A 21659-nucleotide genomic window follows, 5' to 3' on the forward strand; every position below is an offset into this window, starting at 1 on the left:
TGAAGGTGTTAGAGGAGGAAGACCTGAGAGGGAGGAGGCAATTGGGAGGGGCGTGAGCGAGGGCCATTCCTGCTCTTTGCTTCTGTACATCAAAGGCTGTCCCGAATATTACACCCGACATGAAAACAGAGGCTGCGCTCACTTGAAATGCAGCAAGATTTATTTTGGTTTCCTTCATTGTTTTGGGAAATTGTTTTGGTTTATAAAACATAGAAATAGCCAACACTTAAAGCAAACATTCAAAACCCCAATGTGACAAATTATTGACTTTTTGTGCAATTAAGAATACACATATGAAGTTAGGCTACCAAATAGTGTTATTACAACCACAATTCTTTAGTGCAAACCCTGTTGTGCTTCTATAATACATATACTCTCACATATCCAAAAACAATTGCTTTAAATATACAAATGACAACTTAATTCAGTCACATGTGGCAAAGACTTGCAGTAAAGTGAAATGCTGCTAATTTCCCAAATTAACTTTAAAAAAAAAAAAAAATCTCTGGGGAAGTTAATCCCAGGAAACGAGTTTTCCAGATTTCTACACCCTAGAATTTTGGCTTGTCAAATACGTTTCACAGAAATCAGGTAGCATTATGATAGAAGAGTATTTGTTTATTACTGTCCATTTCAATAAGTACCCAAGTATATCCATTCCCTTAATATTTTTAAAGACATGCCTTGCCTGAGAGTTTATTCTGGGGAAAAAAGCCAGTTAATCACAACATGATCTTTTGATATGAAAACCACATTAAAAATCTGTTAGCCATCACAAAGATTGACTGGTTCAGTGAAGATAAAGTGGACTGTTATTTAGGCATCACAGTTGAGCATGGCTGATTCGGGTAATTATTTCCTTCTTGAAATGCTTGTCTTCACTGTAGAGTCTAAGGCAGATATTTTTAATAACCCCTGGGAAGGGATGGAGGGAGGGAACCGAGTCTGGAGAAGAGGGTCCGAGAGCATTCTGCTCTATTGGGTGTCAGAATCCATTCCCTCTGGTGAGAGGCCATTCATCTGAGACTCAATATCTGCACCGTTCTGAGTTGGGTCTGTCCTTCGCTTCACTGGGAACCTTCTGCGCCAAAGGAACAATAGGAGACTGTGGAGAAGGTCATGGGTTTCATAACCCTTAATCAGAAGGGTTGTGAGAGTGCATATGGGATGGGGAAGGCAAGGTGGCAGGGATTGAAAACAAATCTCTGGTCCACTTGTGACGTTCTCCAGCTGGGACAATTCTTTTTAAGGGACAGTGTCCCTCCAGTGCACTGTACTCTTCAGAGCAGCAGACAACTGCAGAATTTTCAGCAAGCAGCAGACATGTCAGAAATAGCAAAGTCCTAATCCCTTGGCTAGAAACACAGGGAGACAGAAGTTTTCACACCCCCCTTTTTAACTGAGCAAGTCGAGAATAACTTAGCACATTTATAGTTTCCTCTTTACAATTTTTAAGGCTCGTTTTGGAAATTGTGTATCACCATAAACATGGTGTGCAACACGAGGTGGCTGTAAGGCAGTGTTCCATCTCCTCTAAGATTCCTGTGACGTGAACCCCCCAATGCATAAGTCAAATATGGACATTCCCTTCCCTAGGCTTGCCGTCTTCAAGATTACCAAGGTGAAGGCCATCAGGAGAAGAGTGGGAAGGGGTGTGGTTTCTTCGGAGCTTCCTTCCTCATCCTAAACTTTGATGGTGGAATAAAGTTCATCTATCTGTGACCTGAAATAATTCCGAAGCTCTACCCTTTTAGCCTTCATTGTTGGGGTCAGAAGGCCGTTGTCCACAGAAAATAATTCAGGGTGAAGAGTAATGCCTTTGACCTGCAAATGAACAAGGCTATTAAGGGAGGAAAGAGGACAGAGGCAACCTGAGTCTAAAAAGCACTTAAGGCACTGAAAGGGATAAAGACTCTTATGGGTGATCCAATCCTTTCTCTCACCACCAAGGGTGGTGGCCTGTTCTTAGGATACAATTCAGGATTGTATCCTGACCTCCAGGACAGGAGAATTCATAACCTTGATTAAAGAAATCCCTATCCCGGCCAAACCACTCCATTATTCATTCCTCGGGGATTTCTTTTTTTTTCTTTTTTTGGTGAGGAAGATTGGCCCTCAGCTAACTAACAGCTATGCCAATCTTCCTCTATTGTATGTGGGTCACCGCCACAGCATGGCTTGATGAGCGGTGTGTAGGTCCGTGCCTGGGATCCGAACCTGCAAACCTGGGCCGCTGCAGTGGAGCGCACGAACTTAACCACTACACCACCAGGCCAGCTCCCAGCTCAAGGATTTCTTTAGGCCATCTCATCCTCTTCTATAATCTATTCATAAAAAAGTATTCAAATCCAAAACTTCTTTTATGCCCATTCATGCACTTTTTTGTTTTGTTTTGTTTTTTTTCGAGGAAGACTGGCTCTGAGCTAACATCTGTTGCCAATCCTCTTTTTTCTTTTTTGCTTGAGGAGGATTAGCCCTGAGCTAACACCTGTGCTCACTTCCTCTACTTTGTATGTGAGACGCCACTACACATGGCTTGATGAGCGGGGCATAGGTCTGCGCCTATGCCATAGATCGAACCTGCGAACCCTGGGCCACAAAAGCAGAGCACGTGAACTTAACCACTATGCAACCGGGCCGGCCCCAGAATTCATGCACTTTGATGCAAGTCTTACCTGTTCAAATGGTTTTAGGCCAGCATCCTTCCCAAGTCTCACCATGTCTTCTAGGATAGCTTTTTTGATATCCTAATAAAGTAAGAAAAATAAGACACTTTCTGTGTTGGAGGTCCCTGCCCTTTACACCTAATGCAAAGTGAAGATACAGAAGGTAGACAGCATACATCAGAACCTCACCTTGTTTCTGCACAGTTCTTCAAAGGATCCTTCAAATCCTTTTTTTTGGGCCCATGCACCTAGTGTCTCAGCATCTGGTACCACAATTGCTATGAGAAATGCCTTTAACACAGACAAATGAGTTATTACATGGCTTGTTCCAGATGGTCTCAAATAGTGGTTCGTTATTGTTCTGCATCGTGGACCCTTGGTAGAATCTGATGGAAGTTATAGATCCACTCTTCAGAACATTTTACCAGTCCCAGGAGTCCACGGGGCCCATGTTAAAAACTCCTGGCTCTAAAATACAGACAGCATCAGGAATTTTGCAATAAATGTTTTAAAAGAAACACTGGGAATCAAAATCTAAAAAAGCCCTAATTTTTACTCACTTTTGTCTGTGTGTATATATATATATACACACACACACTTTTTTTTTTTTTTTGGTGAATAAGATTAGCCCTGAGCTAACATCCGTTGCTAATTCTCCTCTTTTTGCTGAGGAAGATTGGCCCTGGGCTAACATCCACGTCCATCTTCCTCTATTTCATATGTGGGATGCCGCCACAGTATGGCTTGATAAGCAGTGCATAGGTCCACGCTTGGGATCTGAACCTGCAAACCCCGGGCCGCCAAAGCAGAGCACACAAGCTTAACTGCTACGCCACTGGGCCAGCCCCTATACATATATATTTTTATAAAACAGGGTCAAATAAACAAAAGAGGTGATAGATATCAGATACTTGCTTCAAAAAAAGAGAAATAGAAAATGTATACAGATTCACTTTTTAAAACTCACCAACACCTCATTCTTTACAATTTAGTAACAATAAAACTAAATAAATATCAAAGGTATGGTAAGATTATAGGTCAAAGAAAAATAGGTGTATTCTCTCATAAGATAAGAAAATATTCTTCTAAAATTATTTAAAATCTCAAGACTTGTAAAAAAGATTAACCTTCAGGAAACCGGACCCCATTCTCTTCCTCGCCACTATCTGTCCAACATTTCGGCAAACAGACGTTTTACTGCAACATTGATCTTGGTTTTCAGCTTTAAGTATATGTTGGCTTACAACTATGCTCAAAATGATTTAGGAGGCATAGCAGAAATAAGTTGGGTTTAATGTGTTTGAAAACTCTAAACTTCCTTATAATCCATATATCCATATTTTCCCTCATAATTAAGTTAGAAGCATATTTTTACTCTCCCACCCTACCCTCACCAGTATTTTTATCCAACTTTGCTTGGTATACCAGATCACTCTAGTTAAAATAAAAACATAGAAATTAAACAGAAAAAATTTTTCTGGATAAGAAATGCCAAGCAGCAAAAACCAGTAACGTGTCAATAATAATCCAGCATGTCAGATGTGAAAGTCAATTCATACTCATGGCAAATTTGCCGTCCCATTTAAAGCCCCTGGCAGACTAGGCACCTGCCCCGCCTGTGCAACAGAGCTCACCACTTACAAAGCACATACCTGCAAGCTTTCGCCGTGGACAAACACCTGAGCGACAGGTTCACTCCGTATGTAGATGTTCTCAATCTTTTCAGGTGCTATGTATTCTCCTTGGGCCAGTTTAAATATGTGCTTTTTCCTGTCGATAATCTTCAAGGTACCATTCTGTTTATCAGAGGGGAGGGGGCTGTGAGTGGGTCCATGGCTGGTTTCTACCCAGTATCAACCACGCAGCAGGACAGGGCATTTGATATGCACTATCCTTTTATCCTAACAACATTCTGCAGGGCTCAGTTATTAACCCATTTTACAGGGAGGGAAACTAAGGCTGAGAGAGATTAAGTAACTTGCTCAAGGCCAGTGAGCCAGGTAGAGATATAGAGAAGGGACTCCAGAGCCCACGGTCACTCCACTTCACCCTTGTCAGCCAACGAGCAGTGCTCGTTTGCAAGCTCATTTGCTACCTTCATTTGCAAGCTTCGTTAGTCTCATATCTGATTTAGGAACATACATATCTGCCTATCCTACTCAGTCAAGTTCCTTGAGAGCAGAGACACAGACTCATCCTCCCCCAGTGCTCTGCAGAGTGAGGGCTCAGTAAATGTTTACTACACAAAGGCAGAAGTTCAGTTCCCTTTATCATTGTTTCAGGGCTGGGGTGGGAGGGTAGGCTCAGTCGATCGCCCCACATAATAACTGTGGGGATACTAGACTCTCTGGAGCAGAGGAGCCAAATGTCAGAGTGCCCACCTCTGGTAACCACTCCCCTCAGCCCGACTTTCAACCCATCCCCACCCCAGGGTCACTCTCATGCTTCCAAAAGTCATCAGTTGGAAAGTTCTAGGGTTCTCTCACTCCACATCAGTTCTCCTCCATTTTCAAAAGGAGCAGAAGGTGGTCCAGAGAGATTATGAGATGCGTTCGTTAGAGCCAGAGCCAGAATCAGAACTGACACTTAATCCCTCTTGAACCTGGAAAGAGGGACTTAATTTATTTCTAAATAGCTTGGGTACTCTGAAATTGAAATTAATTTGGTGGGGCATTTTTCAAATCAATAAAAATTTCAGAGTATTAAGCACCTTAAATCTGTAAGAATCGAACAATATACAATAATAAAAATTACATTAGCCGTTTTAGTGCTTGCAGTTAAACACAGTAATAACTTAGAAAAAGCAAGGGTTGTCAGCACAGCAAGCAAAATTGGTCAAGCCTATGGGTAGGGCTTCTTTTACAAGCCTCCCACTCCTAGGACGGACTCTGGTCTTTCTCTACAGTAAACAGTTCTGAGACTAAATTCAAAGGAGTTGGCCTAATCTGTGAAATGCTTATCCTATTTTTAATGAGATGACAAACCAAAGCAATATGTGTGTTCACAAATTCTTGCCCATCATACATTCCTGGCAGTCTAGCGATGTCCCCCGTACCTCGTTTAACCAAGGCCTTGACATCAAGGCACGACATTGAGATGTAAAAAGCCATAGTCTCTCTGGATTTCAAATGGGAGGCGGCAACCAGAATTGATGTCAAGCATCAAACCAAAACATATTTGCCACAGTTCAAATGAAAATCCCACACAAGTATGCTACGAGTATAAACCTGTTCCCTGCAGGCAATGGAAGCGTCTGCAGCATACCACTCAGCAAGGAGAAAAAAGTTAGGGTGCCACTACAACATGGCTGCCGCCCAGCAAGCAGGATATTTCTTCCTGACAGTGGAACAAAACTATTTGTGAACAGGGGAGGTGACCACTTACTGGTAACCATTTTCCAATGTCCCCTGTGTGTAACCAGCCATCTTTATCCAGAACTTCTGCTGTTTTTGCTGGGTCCTTCAAGTAGCCTTGAAACACAGTTGGCCCTTTCACACATATCTGAACAAGAAAAGATCGGGGGTGGGAATTGGGTGAAGGCAGTCAAAAGACAAAAACTTCCAGTTACAAGATAAATAAGTACCAGGGATGTAATGTACAGTATGATGACTAGAGTTGACACGGCTGTATGGTATATTTGAAAGTTGTTAAGAGAGGAGATCCTAAGAGTTCTCATTACAAGGAATAAAGCCATTTCTTCCTTTTTTTTGTATCCAGGAGAGATGATGGATGTGAAGTAAACTCATCGTGGTAATCACTTCACAATATATATAAGTCAAACCATTATGTTGTACACCTTAAACTTATACAGTGCTGTGTGTTAATTATATCTCCACGAAACTGGGCAAAAAGAAAGATGATTGGTTAATAGCATTTACTGAGGCTTCTCCAGAGAAAAGTGTGTGTGTGTCCCAATCTTTAGCTAGAAGCCCTGAATTCCAGGATCCAGAAGGAGCTACCACAGCCCCACCTCGATCTTGGTGGTACCTCCAATGTCCCTGCTTCCCTTTCTTAATGACCTCAGCTGCAGTCAAGTTCTAGGGCTAATGCTCGTTCTAAGTTCTGGCTCAAAGCTGCTAGAAAGCCCCACAGGGGATGAAATCACTTTGTAGTAATTAGGCTCTCCTTCCTCTGGCCAGTAGCTTACTAATATGGATCCAGGGCAATTAGCAGATGGAGCCGTGCCCCAGCACAGGCCACTGGAGCCTTTGCACGCTCTTGGGCCCAAGTTCCGATGACGTCTGGCAGAAGAAGGCAAGTGTTAGTGGCCCCCCTCCCCAGTACCCCTGGAGAATTAAAACATAAATGTATCTTCAAAAAGAAGCCTGTTTGACTCCAGGATCACCAATAACACCAAGCTCAATGGCTTTCCATGACACTGTGCTGAGAAATGACACTGCCCTCATCACGGCAGCCATTAGAGGAAATGACAATGAGGGTGAATGACTGATGGATGCCACTCACCTCACCCTCGCCCTTGGCAGCCAGGTAATTCATTTCTTCCACATCCACAAGTTTTATAATACAGCAAGGCATTGGGGCACCAACGTGGCCTGTGTATCAAATAAAAGAAGGATCATTCCTAAGGCGACTACTAAAATCCTTAGGCCAAATTATTTTTATAACAAACAAGCCTGCTCATCATAAGAACAGCTGGTATAAACTTCTGGTTCCTGCAATTTTAGCCGCTCTCCCCCTGGTAAATTAATTTAGAGAGTTCATTCTAGAATAGAGACAAAAACATTCAAAAGTCTCTTAGGGACCTTTCTCAAGTGTGAGGCTCTGAATTACTTTTCAAAGTATAAATAATTTGGCTGCTGATTTTAAGGGTTTCTACAAATACCTGGAAGCAAGCATTCTAAAACTTCTACCTGGCCTCTACGATCTGATGACCCCTGCCCATCATTTGTCCCCCCTCCCTCATACAGACTTCTTAACGTCCCTACTCTCTATAAGGAGAAAGAACATATGCCACTTTGGCAAACCTTGATTATTCTCTCACACACCACTGGTTCCCATCAATATCACATTTACTTCCTTAATATGAATGTACATATTTTATACTTAAGTTTATTAAGACAGAAGGGTGCTTCTTTTCACAGCTAACTTATCTGTCTTGCCAAAGGGCATTAGGATTGGGTTCTTTTCCCAAAACAAAAATCACAGAAATTAGGTATGTTTCTAGAATGTCACAAATAATTCTTCCTATGTTTTAATAATTTTAGCTTAAAGAGATCACTATTCCAAATTCTCTAGCTGGTAAGGAACCAAGGATTAAAAATTAAATAAATAGGGCCCGCCCGGTGGCGTAGCGGTTAAGTGCTCGCGCTCCGCTGCTGGCAGCCCGGGTTCGGATCCCGGGCGCGCACCGACGCACCACTTGTCAGGCCATGCTGTGGCAGGCGTCCCACATAAAGCGGAGGAAGATGGGCACAGATGATAGCCCAGGGCCAGTCTTCCTCAACAACCAAAAAAAAAAAAAAAAAGAGGAGGACTGGCATGGATGTTAGCTCAGGGCTGATCTTCCTCACAAAAAAAAAAAGAAAAATTAAATAAACATCACGGAAAAGGTTCATATGCTGTTAGTGCCAATCTCAGCAGAATTATGCTACTAGATAGTGCCAGCTAATAGAATCTACTTTATCAGATAGTACTCATATTTATAATACACCAAATAAGTCTAGGAATTTATTTATCACAGTGTGGAATACACTACCAGTGTGGATAGGGGAAAGCACAGAGGTTCTGCAGTCAGACCTAGGTTGGAATCCTGGTCCCTAAGCATAATGCTATGTAAATTCTTACACATTATTTACATGCTTTTTAACCAACAATCAATCATTTCCTCTCGGAGGTAACAGGACTTATCTCACAGGGATGCTGTTGGGATGAAACACACATAATGTGCATCGTAAGCACCTAACACAGAACCTCATCCACGACAGGTGCTCAATAATTATTCTGGTGTTTGTCCTCCTTTTTTTCCTTTTGGGAAAAAGGACTTGTGTTTACTTCTTTCTGTAGTCTCAACACCTAGCACAGCACACAGTGTAAATTTAATTAAAATTTACCAGCAAATAACTAGATCCCAATCAATAACTGGAAAGCTCTGATAAAGGGCATCATCCTCAGATGTCACCCTCAGGATCTAGGTAAGTCCCCAGTGCCACCCAGCTTGACAGTCAGAGCCTCAAAATTACACGCCACTCTGCCCCAGGAGACATGTTCCACAGGGCTCCCTGATTTACAAGATTGCTTGCCCCAAGGCCTAATCACTTGAGACGTAGCACTTGTTTAAGTTGATTAATGACCGAATCAATGATTAACCCAATTCCAATAATGAGATTCCAATAAGGCGTCCCACCAATCGTACCTGCTGTCCAGTCTCCAGGCACAGTCAGACAGCACCCGGCTGTGCACTCGGTCTGTCCATAGCCTTCGTAAAACTGGGTCACCAAGAGATGAAACATTATCAGAGGGGGGGGCAGTTACACCTTTGCTGGAAGTGCACAGGTAACTAAGTTCCTCTAATTCCTGAATAATGGCTGACTATGGTGAAACCTCTTTTCAAATTTTCCCTTTGGTAAATTCGTTCAATACTACAACAGGCTTTATTACAGCACCCAAACATTTTCACCCCCACACCAAACACCAGCAGCCATCCATGTTCATTTCCTACTTAACTTCTTGCGGACAGGCGAGGGAGAACATCGATGTGGCATGACAGGTCACCCACACACGACCTGCCCAGGAACGCACTTGCTCTGTCAGCTCCTGGCTCTACCCCACATGTCCCATTTGTCACTCAGTCTCTGCTGCCTCCCCTGCCCCCTCTGAAACAGGTTTGCTTATCACTTACGACCCATTCCCGTACCCTCATGCCTGACTCTACAGCCTGTTTTGTGCCTTACCCTAGATTAAACTACACAATGCTGGACACCAACACATATTCTCCTGCCTAGGGTCAAAGATATCTATATACTTCTTTCTCCAAACAACTACGAGTAATATGATCTTCCAAACAAAAATAAAACACACAAGGAGAGTAAGAACGATTTTTTTTTTTCTTGTGAGGAAGATCAGCCCTGAGCTAACATCTGATGCCAATCCTCCTCTTTTTTGCTGAGGAAGATTGGCCCTGGGCTAAAATCCATGCCCATCTTCCTCTACTTTATATGGGACGCCGCCACAGCGTGGCTTGACAAGTGGTGCATCGGTCCCCGCCTGGGATCCGAACCTGCGAACCCCGGGCCGCCGCAGCGGAGCGCATGCACTTAACCGCTGCGCCACCGGGCGGTCTCAAGAATGACTTTTGGAAAGAAGATTCTCGGGCCTGACAAAGTCTGAGACGATGAACTCAATAGAACCCACTCACCTGACAGCCGAGCGCTGCCCTCAGGAATGTCAGCACGGTGGCAGACACAGGCGCGGCTCCCGTGACCATCAACCTGACTTTTCCTCCCAGGCTCGACTTAAAGGCAGGGAGAGGGGAGAGAACAAGAGTCAAATGGCTGGAAGTAGGCGGGCTCCGCCAAGATACCCGCTTGACACCCTGCGTCCTGACCAACCAGCTCCTTCTCTGCAGGCTGCACAGAGCTCGCCAACGCCCGGGAACTCAAAGGCGTTCATAAGAGGAACACCTGACACTATTCCATTCACTCTCACAGGTATGGAAATAAGCCAACACCTCTGCTTGCAGGGATTTTAAGGAATTAGAACAAGCGTGTAGTGGATTTGTGGCCACTACCACACTTTTGGCATTTTTTTAGACATAATATTATTCCACATACTTTATCACTCACGCCTGAAAAATTCTCCCAAGAGTGACGTACTTTTTCCAGAAAGTGAAACGACATGCAGAATTAGAAAGGCTATGATATGCTGATTCCTTTTCTGCCCTAGAGAGCTACAATATTGCTCAGATTTATCTTGGATCCTGAGGTTTAGCTAATGGCTTTGTCCTTAATTTTTAGAAATGTGCCCGAATTAATTAAAATGTGTCGTTCTCTCTCTCACCTTCGTACCTGTCTTTAAGGAAGAGCCCCCACAGAAATTTTGAAACTCAAATTATTTAAATGATAAGTAACAGTTGTGAGTCTATTTGTCACCTGTATTTTGTGGAAGATGAGTTTATCCCACAGGCTGTTGTTTCTAATGATGCAACTGCGAAGCTCTGCTTCTTTCCTCTTGGAGGCAAAGTCCAATAGCCACCGCTTCAGTGTGGTGTTTGCCTGTCCAAAGATCTAACGAGTCAAGAAATAAGAATATTTCACAATCACTAGGATGACTAGAATCAACAAGTCAGATAACAAGTGTTGGTGAAGATGTGGAGAAATTGGGACCCTCACCCACTGTTGGTGGGAATGTAATACGGTACAGCTTTAGAAAACAGACTGACAGTTCCTCAAACAGTTAAACACAGAGTTATCATATGAGCCAGCAATTCCACTCCTAGGTACACACCCAAGAGAAATGAAAATATATGTCCACACAGAAACTCATATACGAATGTTCACAGCAGCAGCATTATTCATAATAGCCAAAAAGTGGAAACAACCCAAATGCCCATCGATGGATGAATGGATAAATTAAATGTTTTATATTCACACAGTGGAATATTATTTGGCCATTAAAAGGCATGAAGCACTGATATATGCTACAACACGGATGAACCTTGAAAACATGCTAAGTGAAAGAATCCAGTCACAAAAGATCACATATTGCATGATTCCATTCATATAAAAGTCCAGAATAGGGAAATCTATAGATTCAGAAAGTAGATTAGTTTTAGCTTAGGGGTGGAGATGGGTGGCAGGGTGGAGGATGACAGCTAAAGGGTAGGTACAGGGTTTCCTTTTTTTTTTTAGCTTGGGGAAGATTAGCCCTGAGCTAACATCTGTGCCAATCTTCCTCTACTTTATATGTAGGTTGCTGCCACAGCATGGCTGACAAGTGGTGTAGGTCCACACCCGAGATCCAAACCCGTGAACCCAGGCCAAAGTGGAGCACGCCAAACTTAGCAACTACGCCATGGGGCCAGCCCCCAGCGTTTCTTTTTGAGGTAATAAAAACATTCTAAAGTGGACTATGGTGATGGTTGCAGAACTCTGTGAATGTACTAAAAACTTTTGAATTGTACACTTTAAATGTGTGAATTGTATAGTATATGAATTATATCTCAAGAAAGCTGTTTAAAAAAGATTTTTTAAAACAACCATTAAAAAACGAGAAGGTTCTCATAGATGACAGAGCCCTGCCTCAAAATAAAGAGCATTAAAACTGTCCAGTCCTAACTCATTTTGGAGACAGCCCACGCCACACACCAATCTCGCCCTGGCTGTGTGGTCCATGCTGTAACTGCCCACCATAGAGGACTAGCCTCCTCTCAGTTCCTGGCTTGGCTTAGTCACTTCTCTTAATGCGGCTAAGTAAGTAATATTTTACATGTACATGGAGCTTTCCAATTTACAAAACCATTTTTTATAATTTAAAAAAAAATTTATAAAACCATTTCATAGTTATTATTTTCATGTGATGCAGTTAAGAACTTTATACGATAGACAGCAGGGGGAGGAGGTAACAGTCCGTTGTATAGATCAGAAAACAGAAGCTCAAAGAGTTTATTGTACAAAGGAAATGACTTCCTACCTTACACTTGTATTGTGCCTTCCAGTTTACAAAGTGTTGCATGTGTGTTTTCTCTTATCATCCTTACCAACAGCTCTGTGAGGTAAATGTATTCTAGGTTTACAGATGAGTAAACTGCAGTTGTGGGAGAGCAAGAGGACTGTCCGTGGTCACACAGAAGGTACCCAGCCAAGCCCAATTCAAACTCAAGTTTCGGAACCAAGGGCCAGCGCTCTGTCCCTGGCTCTGTGCTTGAACTTACTCGGTCAAACATCCGGTTCAGCAGTCTTGGAACCACAGGAAAGATAGTGGGTTGAAGCGCCTTGAGGTCATCCATAAGCAGCCTGATGTCTCCTTGGAAAAACCCTATTTTAGCTCCGTGACACAGCATTACACACTAGAGAGGTAAACAGAGGTCACCAACATTGTATCATTGCAGCAGGGCTTACACAACAGACACGTAGACACACAAGGCTTCAGTTTTAGCGTTTCAGACCAGTTTCCAGAAATCTTAAAGTTCCTAAATGTAGGGAGCTTTTAAAAAAATGTTCTTGCAGTCTCCAGTCATTGTACTACATGAAATGTTGGTATTTCTCTTGATCATCCTGAAGATAAAGGAGCTAGTAAGAAACCAGGGTATGTTGTTTTGGATGATCACAGAGGTTCTGCTAGTTTAGCTTCATGATAAACATCTGTTGAATGAATGACACGGTATTATATAACTCAAATATTTTTAGTCTTCCAGAAACTTTACGTCTAATTTACTCTCAAAACAAAAACTTGGCTACCTGCCTGTAGTCCAAGCTTATTAAAGTCTCATTTTCTTGTATTTGAATCTAACTAAAAATTTCTGAAAAGCCACTGAATATGTTGCAGTTGAGACACGAGGACATCTAATACCAGAGTGGCTTGCCATTCAGCTATAACCTATTGCATGAATTTTTTCCGGTCTGATGCAAATTGCACTGGCAAGCCATATGCACTTGACAAATAGTCTGCCTATTTTAAATTTTAAAAAGAAAAAGAGATTCAAAAGGCAATGCAATGGAAGTACCAACAATTCTACGCTTGAAAGCAGAAACCATGAGAAAGATACACCATGGTTCATTGTGTAAAAATTAACGTTCAGGAGGTTTTTGTTCAGTGGGGCCTGCCTCCCAGGCAGACTTCTAAAACTACAGTTAGGTACGTATGGTCCACCATCAACTTATTTGAGATCACTTTATAAACTCACAAGATCTCCTGAGGTGTGCAAGAAGCAGAAGTAACAGATGGAGGATGGGATCCAATGATCCTCGATCCTTTTGGGGTAAGCCAATCCTACAGCGCAGTGGCCAAAGGGTCCGCTCTCTATCAGTCACCTCGCTGTGACCAACCCCTAGCATAGTGCCTTGTGTACGGCTGATGCTCAACAAATGTTTGTTAAATGAATGAATGGTGCCCACTGTTTTTCCTATAAGGATACAATCCAAAATTGTCCAAGAAGAAAAAAGATTGTTCTCGGCTAGTTTTTAAATTAGTCGCACAGTTGTGTACAGGGAGCCCGGGCAAAGGTCAGCTAAAGATCATCCTGCTTTTCCAAGGACACTCAGAAGATTGGTGAAAAAATGAGTCTTAAACCAACTTGTGCATTATGAACAAGCACAGTAAAAAACAGAGGCTTCTCACAGAGGCAGAAGCCTCATGAGGCTTTATATGATGGTCTTCATAAAAATTCTACTTTTACGGTTAATCTTCCTGGAACTATGTCCATACTTGTATCCTTCAAAAGTTTGAGCTCCTAATTTTTTTTTTTTTTTTGTGAGGAAGATCAGCCCTGAGCTAACATCTGATGCCAATCCTCCTCTTTTTTGCTGAGGAAGACTGGCCCTGGGCTAACATCCGTGCCCATCTTCCTCTACTTTATATGGGATGCCACCACAGCATGGCTTGACAAGCGGTGCGTTGGTGCGCGCCCAGGATCCGAACCTGCGAACCCCGGGCCGCCACAGCAGAGTGCGCGCACTTAACCGCTACGCCACCAGAGCTTCTAATTTTAAAGTGAATGATTAAAGTTCAAGTATCCAGACCCAGAAAAAAAATTTATCCTCTTTTAAATAATTTGTCCCATGCCTAAAATAGGGATGAGCAAAGAATTATCTATGGGATGACAGTCTGTACATCAAACTTACCTGCATGAGCTGCTCATACATGTGTGCAAGTGGTAAAAACGAAATGTGTGTGTCACTGGCCTTCAAGGTGATCACTTTCTGTAAAACACAATGACGCGGCAGAACACAAACAAGAAAAATAAAACTCAACGCCTACCTCGACGACTCTCTCAAACATATGGGCGAGAGGCAAGAAAGATATCAAAGTGTCATCTGGGGAAGGCATGAAGGCAGTCTGTAAGCAAAGAACCAGCAAGGCAGAAAAGCATTAAGATTACCAGTAATTTCCCATTTTATTTCAGAGCATATAATACCTCAACACTAAGAAGAAAAAGATTTGCTTATGATCTGCAATTATTTCTCACCAAGGAATGAAATGAAAAGTCATACTTTAATTATTCAAATAGAGTGGAAGTCATTTTGAATGACAAAGGAAATCCATTCAAGACTTTAGTCAAAATAATAAAAATTTTGGGGGCCAGCCCAGGGGCTGAGTGGTTAAAGTTCCATGCCTTCACACTATGGTGGCCTGGGTTCATGCGTTCGGATCCCCGGTGCGGAACTACTCCACTTGTCAGCCATGCTGTGGAGGTGTCCCACATACAAAGTAGAGGAAGACTGGCACGGCTGTTAGTGCAGGGCTAGTCTTCCTCAAGCGAAAAAAGAAGAAGATTGGCAGTGGATGTCAGCTCAGGGCTAATCTTCCTCACCAAAAAAAATAAGAATAAGAATTTTGCCCAGGGTCTGGCCTGGTCGCATAGTGGTTAAGTTCAGCGCACTCAGCTTCAGCGGCCTGGGTTCACAGGTTCAGATCCTGGACACGGCCCTGCACCATTCATCAAGCCATGCTGTGGCAGCAACTCACATACAAAATAGAGGAAAACTGGCAGAGATGTTAGCTCAGGGCCAATCTTCCTCAAGCAAAAAGAGGGGCATTAGCAACAGATGGTAGCTCAGGGCCAATCATCCTCACCAAATAAAGAAATAATAAAAATTTTGCCCAAATTGGGAGGTTAAGGGATCATATGCTCTAATATTTTAGTGTTTCTCTTATCTCAAGCAAGCTCCAATTTCACCTTAAGGTAAGAAATATAAGACTCATTCCAACATAAGAAAGCATATTATGTTATAAAAGGAAAGTTAGAGAGAGGATAAGAGAAACTGGATTTCTAAGCTCCTTCTATTTATGGTATAAGCACATCTTGAGTATCGTATTTTGATCAACACCTTTACCTTAAAGCTCTACTTTACCCCACGATAAATATCCCAATTTGCTTAACGCAAGCTCTAATCTGGCACCAGGGGATTTGTTCTCCTATGAAATGCTGATCATGATAGGCCTGCATCTAGATTAAGGTTGGACATCTGGTTTCCATTCCATGGCTACAAACGGGCTTTATGTAGGGCCAGGCGAGTGAGGCTTTGCCTGGAATGTTCACGTTATTAATACAAAGAATTCAGGCCAAAACCAGGGCTGCCAACAGCAGCCGCTGCCACACAGACACAGAAATGAAGGTGCTGTCCAGCTGCCTCAGGGGGCATGCACCCACTTCTGAGCCATGCCCTTCCCTTCCCCAAAGCTGGGCCATCCTTCCTAATACTGTGATAACAGGTGAAAGTCCTGAGCAAACACAGTAGCCCCGGAAGCACGTGAGGTAGCCTGAACACGCTGTAATCTCAGATTAATCTTATTCAAGTGTGATCTGCATCCAAACTAGTTTCCTACTTCTCAGTAGGAAACTCTTAACATCATGAGAAACAGACTCAGTAATATCCATACTTTTCAATTTTCTGATTTAGTACCAAAAATAATGTGCATTAGCATGATTAAAAGTTTTACAAAGTTGCAAATGTCCCTGATAATTAATTTTCAACATAGTTTTGTAATTGTTTGCCTCAGTGTGGTGCTAATGCATTTGAAGTTTTCTGTGAAGGCCAATTAGCGAATTAAAATTTCGCTTTGCTACTAAATGTTGAATTCTGTTTAGAAAGTATATACCAAAATAGGTATTTGGCACTAAGAAAGGGTGAGTATAAGTAAAAGTGAGATTGACCTTCTGCAGCCACCAAAGATGCCGAGTCTCTAAAACCATTAAGCAGAGGCTCCTGCCACAAAAATTAGGGCCTATAGAATCCTTCCAGAGACTACAAAAGCAAATTATGTAAAATGTACAAAGGGTATGAGGGAAAGGCTTTATATTGTTCAATAAGTACCTTTTTAAAGGGCGAGTTTGAAATATACCCTTGGTGTTATGGATTGAATTATGTCGCCCTCAAAATTCATATGTTGAAGCCTTAACCCAATGTGTCTGTATTTGGAGACAGGGCCTTTAGGGAGGTTATTTCATGTCATAAGGGTGGGGCCCTGATCCACTAGGGCTGGTGTCCTTGTAAGAAGAGGAAGAGACACCAGAAGCCTCTCTCTCATTTTCCATGTGCACACAGAGCGAAGGCCATGTGAGGCATAGTGAGAAGGCAGCTGTCTACAAGCCAGGAAGAGAGCCCTCACCAGAAAATGAATTTGCCGGCCCCTTGATCATGGACTTCTAGCCTCCAGAACTGTGAGAAAATAAATGTCTGTTGCTTAAGCCACTCAGTCTGTGTTATTTTGTTTTGGTAGCCTAAGCAGACTAAGACACGTGGATAGCAAACTTTAAGATTACAGGAAATCCACGGAAGTTCAAGACCTTAATCCTCATAAAATGGAAGTCAAATCGACCATAAAAAATAATAATAATTCAAAAACCTTCAGCAGCATTTAATATTTCATTGTTATCTTAAAGAAATTATTTTTCCCACACTGGAACAGTAGGTAAAAGCACAAGAGAGTCATTTCTTCTGTTTTTTCCTGGAAACATTTATAGGGTGGTATCCAAATATACTTTTACTATATAAAAGTTATTTTATAATATTATATTAATATATTAAATATATAATATTTAAAATAAAATATTATTTTAAAAAAAATTCTGTCAATTCACCTTAATGGTCATAGGCAAGAGAGATTAGTCCACAATGAAAACTATTTGAGAGAAGCTGATCTTAGATTGTATAAAAGTTCAGACTTTATCTATATCTCAGGAAGTGTTCCAAATACAGCATGGACCTAATGCTGCCTTTAGCACTTTCATTCTTGAGGCCTAATGCTAGCCAATAAATATGAAGAAAAATGACAATATCCCAAAAGTTTACCTCTGTCATTTTCACAAAACCTGAACAGTCGCTCACTACATTTCGATGAGTGATCATTGCTCCTTTGGGGTAGCCTGAGGAACACACATGAGCGGAACAAAGTTAGAGGACATCTAAGAGTGACAGAAATTAGCAAAGCCCAGAAACCCTGTATAATTAGGGCCTCAAATGCCTCCCACGTTAGGTACACCCATGAATGCCAAATGTTGAGTAACAGTAAATTCCTGAGCAACCTGCAATCCTTTAAATGAAACCTATTATCTTAAACAATCTGTTTTAACATGGGCAAGTTTTAGAGTACGTGTGTGTAGCAATAAGAGAAGAAAAACCAGGAATTTTATTTCTGGAAACCACTGATATAGTTTGCCCCAGGAAGATGGATGAATCCACCGTTGCCTTCAATAAATGTTCGAGGAAATACATGGCACTCTCAGATTCTGAGAATGTCTTATAGAGTGACAAGAAGACAGCGCTTGAACCATTTCTGTCTCTTCTGCTCTCTGTCCATCTATGGTTCAAATAAGTCACCCAAAAAGGGGCAGGGAGTATACACTTCCAGATACCACTTAGAAGCTATTCCATTTCAAAACTTACCTGTAGTTCCACTTGTGAAACAGATTACCGCAAGATCTTCAGGGGCTGGAGGCTACAGCACATTAAAAAAAAGACGGTATAAATCAGAATAGAAAAGAAAACTCTAAGCCATCAGACATCACCTAAGATTTCTATTTGTCTCCGAAATGACTAGATACTGGAAACTACACAGAGGGCTGGGGCAGGGTCTGACACAGTATTCTTACCTTGGGCTTCTGTCTGTTGGCTCTTCCCAAGTCCTTAATTAGAAGAGAAAAAAGTCTCAAATGAAAAAATTTTCTAAATGTAAAGAGTAAGGTCACATCAAGTCACTTCAAGCTGACTTTACTGTGGGATTCACTCATAGCTCAAAGACAACATAAATTTCAAATTAAATAAACTATGGCAATTATAATTAACCTGAACCGAAATATTTATCCATTGTTCTAAGAAGCCATTTTCCAGTTGTCTTCTCTCTTATATATGCTTTGGTGGCCAGAAGTTCACAGGTTTTGATCCCAGGTGCGGACCTACCCACCACTCATCAAGCCATGCTGTGGTGGTGTCCCATATACAAAGTGGGGGAAGATGGGCACAGATGTTAGCTCAGAGCTAATCTTCCTCAGCAAAAAGAGGAGGATTGGCAACAGATGTTAGCTCACAGCCAGTTTTCCTCACACACACACACACACACACACACACACACACAAAACCTATTTATAACAGTTCCAGGAAAACATTTACAACATTTTCAGAAAGAGAATGACTTACTCGAAATACCTATGACTTCCTATTACTATGATGTGTAAAAAAAAGAGCCTCCTCTTGCCAGCTCCTTTGGATTGAATTCTAATCCACGTCCAACTGAGGGAATCAGCTTCTTAGATGATCTGATGTCACACAACCCATTTAAATACGGACCACACTCAGTTTCCTAGAATGGTTTTTAACTTCAAAGTGGTGATTAACGTGACTCTTAAGAGATTTAATATGAAAATAAACCAAATCAAACATCCATGCCGGAAATTCACCAGGACTCTACAAAAGCAACCTGGGCAAAAGAATAATGAGGCTGATTTCTCTATCCGGCTCCATTTTACAGAGGAATCAGTAAGTAGAAGCCATCAAAGCCTAAAGAGGACGAACAAACTTAAATCTCCCCCTGAATATGAAAATCACATCTCCAGCATTTATTGGCGTGGCTTGTCAGTGCTCCAGAATAAATGTGGCGCTGCCACTCACTCTATGAGAGCACTTCCTGCACGATGAGATGGATTAACACTGGGCATGCATGTAGAATTCCTCTTCCCAGTCATGAGACAGGAATTTCTGCTCTATATCTTTTACGGGTTGCTGAGACAACGGGCCACAGCTGGGACTGCATAGTCACACGGGATACCACATTTGAGCCAAAATGACCTCAGGGAAACCGCCCGGAGAGGTGGGCAGGGCAGAATGACTCACCTCCATGGCCTTCATGCTGATGATCTCCACCCCACACTTCTTGCCTCGTTCCAACAGATCAACGCCATAGGAGTCCATGAGAACTATGATTTTAAGGCCTGGTGTTAACTTATTTTCGACACCTTCTAATAAGAGGTTGGCCTTATCTGGCTTGTCAACAAAAACCAGCAAGAGATCAGCTGGAAATGAAGAGATACAATGAGGAAGAAGCTCCTGGATATTAAAAGCTTGACTGTAGGAGATCTGACACCAGGTTATTTTAAGGACTACATTCTTTGAATAGAAAGGTAGATGTGCATTTAAATATAAAATCCCCATCAAATCAAATATAAGCAAACATAAAGTCATTGACTCTAACCAATAACTAGGCCAACATCCCCCCAAAGACGCGGACATACCTTTGTTGACTATGTAGGTGATTGCTTCGGTTCCCAGGGTATCATAGAGGGGGACAATCACCATTGAATACGCAAAGCATCCCTGTTCAATGATGACCCACTAAACAAAGAGGAAAGTCGGGGAGAGAGAACAAGATGTCATCACGGAACCACTCCAAGGAGAACGATCCTCTAAGGTGGAGACACTGGATGCAGCAAACTTAACATTTGTGTATCTATTACTATGTGACCGGCACCAGGAGGGATTCATAATGAGGACAAACACTTGCTCCCTTCTTAAATGGAAAGTGCAATTTGCCTGAAGAATTGAGGCAAATATGCAAAAACATAATTAACAATACAAGAGAGTGACTGACTCAGAGACGAGAGAGCCCACGATGGGCCACCTTTGTGGGGGACGTAACTGAGATTGCCCCTTGCAGGAGAAGCACAATTTGGACAGATGGAGAGAAAGGCAAGGAGACTTGCACAGCAATGACTGCACAACTGAAAGCACGGAGGAGGTGAGGGAGCAATCTGGCTGGCATGGAGGTTCCAGCAGGGAATGGCAAGGCTGGAGAGGTGGGAGGGAGCAAGCCTGTGGCTAGAGGAGCCTGGCTCTATTCCTCAAGCCACGCACAGCCACGGAGGGTTTCTCAGCTAAACAGTGACTGCAGGGTCTGAGGAAGCTCGATCTGGCAGCAGTGTGCAGGAGGGCCTGGGAATAAGGGAAGGAGAGACACACTGATCTAACAGGAAAATTGTTCTGGCAAAATCTCCCCAGAAAAGTGATGAAGGAAAGAAGTGATATCGTAACTGGTCATCTTATCTCTAAACTCATCAGCCACGTAGTAACGGATCTGCCTACAAGGCAAATGGGGCAAGCTCACCCTTTCAACTATAATCCTCAGTGGCACCCATTATCTCCAGCTGCAGTTCACAAATCTCCTGCAGAACTCTGACAGGGCACAGAAAAAGGCACAGCTGCCGTGGGAAGGGAGCACAATCCACCCATATTCACTTGGCCTGGAACTGATTTCCCTCCTTTTTTTTTCCTGGAACCGATTTCAAATTACCAAAGTGGAGGTCAGGTCCAAGCTCCTTAGCAGGGTACAGGTGGCACACGTGGTCCTCTCTTCCCTGCCCTTTATCCTGCCACTCCAAGCTTTACCCTAGTAAAATGCTTCATTCCCCAACACAGACATGTTGCTAGATGCAAACATGAGGTTGTTCCTGACAACCTCATATCCTTCAAGATTCCACTTAGATGCCACCTCCAGGAAGTCCTCCTTGACTGAGCTTCCATAATCCTTTTGCCCTGTGTCCACACCTACCACGTTACAGAGAACGCATCAGCTTATGGGCCTGTCTTCCCTTACGTGGCACCTTACGAAGAGGATTCAAGTCACTGTCTTGCTTTGGTGCCTCACAGTGCCTGGCATACAGTAGGTGCTCAATAAACATTTATTGAACTAACTGATAAATATAGGAAGGAACCTACTCTGTGAAGTAAGGAATATGCATCCTAGTTACAGATTCATTATAAAATCCCACTAAAACAAAAATTTTGGATGTGTTTATCTGAACGAGTTTCCCCTAAAATGAAGGAA

General features: G+C 42.4%; 1 protein-coding gene across 2 annotated transcripts in view; it reads right to left on the minus strand.

Annotated features, from left to right (window-relative positions):
• Positions 1-142: 142 nt before the first annotated feature.
• Positions 143-21659, minus strand: part of ACSL1 (acyl-CoA synthetase long chain family member 1) — a 64702-nt gene continuing 43185 nt past the window's right edge. Inside the window, exons 6-21 of one of the 2 annotated variants that reach the window (XM_058524983.1) lie at positions 20071-20170; positions 19673-19851; positions 18436-18468; positions 18230-18281; positions 17636-17709; positions 14465-14542; positions 12556-12690; positions 10775-10909; positions 10042-10137; positions 9040-9112; positions 7131-7219; positions 6051-6167; positions 4319-4462; positions 2856-2957; positions 2676-2747; positions 143-1824 (exon numbers count right to left, since the gene is read on the minus strand). In XM_058524983.1, the coding sequence (XP_058380966.1) occupies positions 1684-1824; positions 2676-2747; positions 2856-2957; positions 4319-4462; positions 6051-6167; positions 7131-7219; positions 9040-9112; positions 10042-10137; positions 10775-10909; positions 12556-12690; positions 14465-14542; positions 17636-17709; positions 18230-18281; positions 18436-18468; positions 19673-19851; positions 20071-20170 (1620 nt within the window). In that variant the 3' untranslated portion in view covers positions 143-1683. Of the gene's footprint in view, positions 1825-2675; positions 2748-2855; positions 2958-4318; positions 4463-6050; positions 6168-7130; positions 7220-9039; positions 9113-10041; positions 10138-10774; positions 10910-12555; positions 12691-14464; positions 14543-14600; positions 14679-17635; positions 17710-18229; positions 18282-18435; positions 18469-19672; positions 19852-20070; positions 20171-21659 lie in introns of both variants that reach the window. The other variant, XM_058524982.1, reaches the window with a different exon arrangement.

This window comes from Diceros bicornis, chromosome 29 (assembly GCF_020826845.1).
Source record: "Diceros bicornis minor isolate mBicDic1 chromosome 29, mDicBic1.mat.cur, whole genome shotgun sequence".
Classification (NCBI taxonomy): domain Eukaryota; kingdom Metazoa; phylum Chordata; class Mammalia; order Perissodactyla; family Rhinocerotidae; genus Diceros; species Diceros bicornis.